General features: G+C 52.1%; 2 protein-coding genes across 2 annotated transcripts in view; one reads left to right on the forward strand and one right to left on the reverse strand.

The window, feature by feature from the left end:
- The window catches only part of MOCOS (molybdenum cofactor sulfurase), a 137,154-nt gene that overhangs the window by 99,268 nt on the left and 30,460 nt on the right, over window positions 1-7,426 (reverse strand). The gene's annotated exons all lie outside the window — the stretch shown is intronic.
- Window positions 922-2,672, forward strand: LOC115277546 (testis-specific serine/threonine-protein kinase 1-like). Its single transcript, XM_029921732.1, has one exon. It carries the CDS (start codon window positions 1,235-1,237, stop codon window positions 2,480-2,482), a length of 1,248 nt encoding a protein of 415 aa, XP_029777592.1. The 5' UTR covers window positions 922-1,234; the 3' UTR covers window positions 2,483-2,672.

A 7,426-nucleotide genomic window follows, 5' to 3' on the forward strand; every position in this document is an offset into this window, starting at 1 on the left:
ATTGTGGGGCCCAGAACTCTGCCTGTCTCCCACCCCCACACATGCCCTGTTCGCCACAGTAGCCCTCATCTCCCCAGCTTCTACCCGAAACAGGAGCTGCTCTCCTTCATATGGCTGGGAACAGCTGCCAGCCTGGCCAGACCAGAGCCATCCCTCCCAGGCAGCATGAATTTCAAGGACACCAGCCCTAGACAGGGTGTTCTATCTACCGCCAAGAAGCTTGAGGAAATCAGCCCTAGTGAGGCATGGACCAATGCAGCATCAGTCCACTCAGCCAAAACAAAATGGGCATGGGGCTGGCACTCTGGCTTGACTTGAGCGGCCCTCCCTTGGGCCTGACTCATGACCAGGAGGCCACAGTGAAGAGGAGGAGCAGGGAGGCTTACTGCAGTCCTGGGTGCTGCCTTCCATCCAGTGGGTGGGAAAAGGGTGCTACTGCTGGGCCAGCCTGGCTTCCAAGGTGGCAGGGGCCCCCTTTCCCCCAGCTCAGTCCCCACTTCCTGCAGCCTGGCTTTATGACTTCACATGCTGAGGTCACACAGAGACAATGCTGAGCATTTCACCTCTCCAAGTCCAGGCCCAGCCCAGCCAGAGTCCTCCCCACGGTGTCAATGAGCCCACTAGCTCAATTGGGGAAGGGATATAGAGCGCAGTGCAGAGGCGCCAGCCACACCTGGCATCATGGACGATGCTGCGGTCTTAAGGACGAAAGGTTACACCATGGGCATCACTCTTGGCGAGGGCTCATACATAGCCAAAGTCAAATCTGCCTACACTGAGGGCCTCAAGCTCAATGTGGCGGTCAAGATCATAGACGACAGGAAAGCCACCACCGACTTGTTGGGGAAATTCCTTGGGGGAAGAGACAGAGACAGAGTGTGAGTCAGGAGGGATAGAGAGAAGGGTGGGATGGGACACAAAACCCGAAGAAGGGTGTAGGCTCTGAGCTGTCAGCACAGAGACCAAAGCGAAGCCCTAGTGAGGCATGGACCAATGCAATGTCGGTCCCCACATCCAGTAGGAAATGGGTATGAGGCTGGCACTCTGCATGGCCTGGGCGGCCTTCTGATGGACCTGACTTACGACAAGGAGGCCACAGTGAAGAGGAAGAGCAGGGAGGCTTACTTTGCTCCCTGAGCAGGGAGGCTTACTTTGCTCCCTGCATCCCCCATCTCAGCCCCCACTCCCAGCAACCCGGCTTTATGACTTCACATGCTGAGGTCACACAGAGACAATGCCAAGCATTTCACCTCTCCAAGTCCAGGCCCAACCAAACCAGAGTCCTCCCCACGGTGTCAGTGAGGACAGTGCCTGCTGGACCAAGTGGAGAGGGGATCTAGAGCACAGCACAGCAGTTCCAGCCACACCTGGCACCATGGACGATGCTGCGGTCCTAAGGATGAAAGGTTACACCATGGGCATCACTCTTGGCGAGGGCTCATATGCGAAAGTCAAATCCGCCTACTCTGAGCGCCTCAAGCTCAATGTGGCAGTCAAGATCATAGACCGCAGGAAAGCCCCCACCGACTTCTTGGGGAAATTCCTTCCCCGGGAAATTGAGATTCTGCCCAGGCTGAACCACCGCTCCATCGTCAAGACTTATGAGATCTTTGAAACATCAGACGGCAGGGTCTACATCGTCATGGAGCTCGCAGTCCGGGGCGACCTCCTCCAGCTTGTCCAAACCCGGGGAGCCCTGCCCGAGGACGATGCCCGCGACAAGTTCCACCAGCTCTCCTCAGCCATCAAGTACTGCCATGACCTGAACGTCGTCCACCGCGATCTCAAGTTGGAGAACGTCCTCCTCGACGAGAGCTTCAACATCAAGCTCTCGGACTTCGGCTTCTCTAAGCGCTGCCTGAGGGATGGCAGTGGGCGGCTGACCCTGAGCAAGACCTTCTGCGGGTCAGCGGCTTACGCAGCACCCGAGGTGCTGGAGGCCGTCCCCTACCAGCCCAAGGTGTGCGACATCTGGAGCCTGGGCGTGATCCTCTACATCATGGTCTGTGGCGCCATGCCTTACGATGACTCCAACATCAAAAGGATGCTTCGCCTCCAGAAAGAGCACCTCGTCCACATCCCCCATTCCAGGCACCTGACGGGTGAGTGCAAAGACCTCCTCTACCGAATGCTGCAGCCGGATGTCCGCCGGCGGCTGAACATCGACGAGGTCCTCAGCCACTCGTGGCTGCAGCCCAAGGCACAGGACCCGGCCCCTGGACCCGTCACCAATGAAGCAGGGAGCTCCCGGTGCACTGAGCCCTCATGGACCCCTGAGACTGCTGAGCAATCCTCCACCAAGGTGGAGACCCGGGAGGAGGCCCAGGCTGAGAGCTGGCCTGAGGCCAAACTCGATGATCAGACATCACAAGGGCCGGGATCGAGACAGTCATGTCCCATGGGATCACCCCTGCCAGGCAAGCTGCCTAGCAGGGAGACACAAGAAGGGGCTCCCTCACACCCTCCGGGACTACACACCTAGCGAGTCTCTCTCAGACCAGGGGGCTGGCAGGGAATGATGCAGAGCTCATAGCTTTGAGCCTGAGCTCCAAAGGAGCCAAGGGACAAATGGAAAACTGTACTGGTTGATCCCATTACCTTCCTTTTTCCCCCGTCCCTTTGAACTTGGAAGCCCACAGGGCGAAAAAAATCAATAAAGCACTGTTATTTAGTGCGGGCCCCAAAGTGAGTGTCTTTGTCCCGGCTGACTATGGTCATCCAGGGAGAGGATCCAGCCCTTCCCCACGGATCCCCACTCTCGGATCACAGCGCACTTCCCCTCCAGTTTGGGAAAACAAATCCCAATAGCCCAGCCCTGACTATGACCTCAGGCCCTGGACCAAAGCAGAGCAGAGCAAGGAAGATGCTCCTTCTAGAGGGAGGGCATTCGTGTGGGGCCAAGTAGGGGGAGGGCCAGGTAGCCACCTACAGTAGAGAAGCAGCAGACAGGGGCATCCGTGTGCAGTTGAGGTTTAGGGTCTGGGCCCCTGCCTCCTCAGTGATGCCGGTTGGGGAGGTGGAGGTGCCCTGCAGGGAGAGGTGAGCCAGCCTCTCAACCCCTGTTCAGCTCCCCACCCTGCAAGGCCACTCGTCTCTTCTGCCCCGTCTACTAGGGGTTTTCCCATTACCAAGCAACAGTCAGCTCTGAACCTGCCCTGAGCCATCTGCCCCTGGTCATTCTCCCTGCCCAAAGGATTTGTGGGGGTGGGGCACCCCATGGCCCCGTGACACTCAGCCTGCATGTCCCACAGTCACTGTGTGGCCTTGACTCCATCCCTTTCCCTTCTAGTCCCAGTGTGTCCCCAGGGGAAATGCTCCATGCCAGAGTGGATGAGCAGACATTGGGCAAGGACAGAGGACAGGTGTGCTCACAATGCAGGCCTGTCCCCTATGGCCATAGGAGACCCAGAGAGGGAGGAGACCAGCGCTTAGCACCGCTGGCTACCGTGGCCTGTGTGGTCCACCCATGTCATTCTCAGGCTGTTCTCACCTCAGCCACAGCAGCCCCTTTCTCTTCCTGCTCTGCACTCACTCAGGACAACCACATGGGGATCAGGGGGTTTGACACATCAAGAGGACAAGAGCCTTCAGAGTTATCCTTCCCCTGACCATGTCATTGTCCTGGAAAGACCCCAGCCCCAGGTCCTGGGAGGAGGGGGGTCCAGTGAGTGCCCTGGCCCTGCTCTCCTTGCACCCCCGCCACATCTCCTCCATCTCTCCTCTTGGCTCTCCCATTCCCCCCAGCCACCTTCCCACATTCTGTCTTCCTATCTCTGTGCACCTGTGTATCATGAACACACAGCTCAGCTACCTCTGCCTGCCCTATCACTCCTCCTCTGCACGCAGTCTGGATCCCACTGCCTTTGGGAAGGATCCCAGCACTTGGCCTTGGAATTCCAGGTCTGGCTCCCCTTGGCCCCCCCACCCAGGCCCCTCCCTCCTGCTCACATCACCAACACATTACCAGTGCCTTAAACATTTTTTTTAAATGGTTATTTATTGTTGAGACAGAGACAGAGTTCGAGTGCAGAGGGGTAGCAAGGAGGGTGGGGGGCAGGCGGGGTGGGGACACAGAATCCAAAGCAGGCTCCAGGCTCTGAGGTGTCAGCACAGACTCCAACACAGAGCTTGAACTCATGAACCGTCAGACTGTGACCTGAGCTGAAGTCACCACTTGACCGACTGAGCCGCCCAGGCACCACACACGTGCGGTAACCACGCTGGTAGATGCAGCCCTGCAGACCTTGCCCATGTCTCCAGGATTGGCCGAGAGGCTGTGGCCTCCATAAAGCTTTCTGGGCTTGGCAGCTCCGCTCTCAGTCCTGCTGGGGCAGGCCTGTGAGTGCGAGGGTCCAGGCACAGAACAGGCCCTGCGTAATACTGCAGAAACCACCCCATTTCCCCCATAGGCCCCAGGAACCCAGAGTCCTACAATTTAGCTGGTGGTAGACTAAAATTCCAGAGCATGCGGGGCTGGCTGGAACGGGGACTTACTGACGAGTAGTTCAGGAACCTCCTCCGCTTGGTCTTCTGTGGCCACATGGAGGCGGTGGACAATATTCAGCAAGAGGGCCTGGGAGCAGCTCGCTACAGCCCAGCCACAGGGCAAGCCTGGACAGGAGGCGCCCCAGGAAGGAGCATCTACTGTGTGCTTTTACAGGTGGGGAGGTAGCCCAGAGAGGGTGGGCAACTACCCGAAATCACACGGCACAGAGTGGCAGCCCAGGTGACTCAGCTCACCCCTTCCCAGGGGGCCTCACATTGCGGGCCACTCCTGTGAGCTGCTCAACTGACTGGGGTCAGACCCCATCGCTGACTCTCTCTGCAAGGCTTTAAGATCAAGACCTTCACCATGGCCTCCATGGTCTGCAGTGCTCCCTCCCAGCTCTGCACACTCCCTTCACCCTGTGCCCCTTCAAGCCATCACACACTCTAGCAGGTCCTTGTCCTCGCCCTATGTGACTATCTCATCAGCCCTCAGCCCTCCCAGCCTCTCCAAATCCAGGCCCAGTGTTTTCTTCACAGCCTGATGTTCCCTGTGTGTCATGGCACAGCCAGCCCAGGGCACTCCGACTGTTGGGTGTGACACCGAACCTCCCTGTCCTCTGGGCTTCCGGAAAGCATGGGCCCTGTCTGGGTCATCAGCGAACTCCAGCATCTGGAACCAGCCCTCAAATGCCAATGGGGTGAGGGGAGAAACAGAGGAGACCGAATCTCAGCGGGAAGTGGCCTCCCCAGTCTGCAGGTCTCGCAGTCACGCACCGGGTCGCAGGCAGGGAGTACCCCCTGGAGGCCCCAGGCTCCATCCAGGACTTCCCATGCCCTTCCCATGCCTGCCTCTGCATAAAAGAAAGATTAAGGTCTCCAGAAGAGATAACATAAAGGGAGACAATATATACATCTGAAAGATTATCAGACTTTTTTTCCTCCATGGAGAGGGATTTTGTAATTCTAATCAGTGTTTCGAGGAAGACAAGCATGACAAGGAATGACACGTATATTTTTAATAGCTAAGAAGTATTGAAGCAATTATCCCTAGTGTGAGAAATAGTATAATGAAATAATATTGCATGAGAAGTAACAGTGCCACTAATCGTTTACTAACCTGCCAGCTAATCAGATAGACTACATATTATTTTTTCTAAACAACTATTTGATGGGAGTAGAGACTGATTGTAATCAAACAAAAAAGAGGGGATTTGATTGGTTTCTTTAATCTCTTCTGGTTTTTGAAAGAAGTGAACCACACAAAATGAGATCTATATTTAAGTGTTTCATCACCTGCTAACACCTTCCAATTTCCAGGCAGAAAGTAGTTTTAACTCAAGCAGTAAGCCACAATATAGTCGGCTTGTCAGTGGTACCAAATTGTACCAGTGGGTGAAGATTACTATTGTTATACTAATAAGAAATTGAGGAAGTATACACCAGGAAAATGGGGGCCCAAGAGGGGAGAGACCTCAAAGAGCCATATAAGCTCACTTAAATTCTTGCTGAGCCAACATGAACAGAGCACGCACAGAAGTAACATCAGAGCCTTGCAAAAGCAATATCCAAGGAGTTGGGAAAACCTGAGAAGAGATTTCATCTACTGCTCACCACAAAGTAATCAGTATTTGGAGACTGAATCTCACCACCTGAAACCTCAGAAGGGCCATGCCTTAGAAAAACTATGTCTCATGATTATGATTTTCCCTAAGATATTAAGACCAAGACCAGAACAAAAGCAGATACAATGTAATGTAATGTACAATAATACATCTACAAGTTTAAAGTGAACTGTCAATAACTAAAATGTCCAACAGAAAAAAAATAACATTCTCAGTAATAAAATCCAGAATCTTCATCATGTAATCCACAATGTCCAGTATACAATAAAATGAAAATGGAAGAGAAAAACGTAATCAATAGAAAAAAGAAGCAAATCAAAATAGATCCTGAGATGATATGGGTGTTGAAATGAACAGACAAGAACTTTAAAGCAACTATAACAAAAATGTCCAAGGGTAACTGAAAAAGATGATCATAGGAGTTAACAAATGGAAATATAAATCAAGAAATGGAAATTTTTTTATATTAACTTTTTTCTTTTTCTTTTATAGCTTATTGTCAAGTTGGTTTCCATGTAACACCCAGGGCTCATCCTGACAAATGCCCTCCTCTGTGCCCATCACCTCCCTTCCCCTTTACCCCTCCTCCTTCAGCCCTGTTTGTTCTCAGTATTCAAGAGTCTCTCATGGTTTACCTCCCTCCCTTTCCCCAACTATTTTTCCCCCTTCCCCTCCCAATGGTCCTCTGTTAAGTTTCTCCTGTTAGACATATGAGTGAAAACATATGGATCTGTCTTTCTCTGACTGACTTATTTCACTTAGCATGACACCCTCGAGCTCCATCCATGTTGCTATGAATGGCTGGATTTCATTCTTTCTCATTGCCATGTAATATTCAAGAAATGGGAATTTTTAAATGGATTTTCTAGATCTGTGAAAAATTTTATCCACAAATTATAGAAGGCATCAAAAATATTCAAAGGGAAAACTGGAAAAAAATGTAGAAAAAAACTTAATAGAGCCTCAATAACTTGTGGGATAACATCAAGAGGATTGGTGTATTCGTAAATTGAGTTCCAAAAGGAAAGGAGAAACAGATTTTTAAAAAATGTTTTGAAGAAATAGCTATCAGAATTTTCCCCAAGTTTGGTGAAAAATATCCATTAAAAATACAATAAGTGTGGTTTTGATTTGTGTTTCCCTGATGATGAGTGATGTTGAGCATCGTTTCATGTGCCTGTAGGCCATCTGGATGTCCTCTTTGGAGAAGTGTCTGTTCATGTCTTCTGCCCATTTCTTCACTGGGTTATTTGTTTTGTGGGTGTGAAGTTTGGTGAGTTCCTTGTAGATTTTAGATACTAGCCCTTTATCTGATA

The sequence above is a fragment of the Suricata suricatta genome, chromosome 14 (assembly GCF_006229205.1).
Source record: "Suricata suricatta isolate VVHF042 chromosome 14, meerkat_22Aug2017_6uvM2_HiC, whole genome shotgun sequence".
NCBI classification, from domain to species: Eukaryota; Metazoa; Chordata; class Mammalia; order Carnivora; family Herpestidae; genus Suricata; species Suricata suricatta.

Excerpts from the sequence above, each read along its gene's own strand:
- LOC115277546 (XM_029921732.1), top strand. The coding sequence starts at position 1,235 with ATGCCAAGCATTTCACCTCTCCAAGTCCAGGCCCAACCAAACCAGAGT.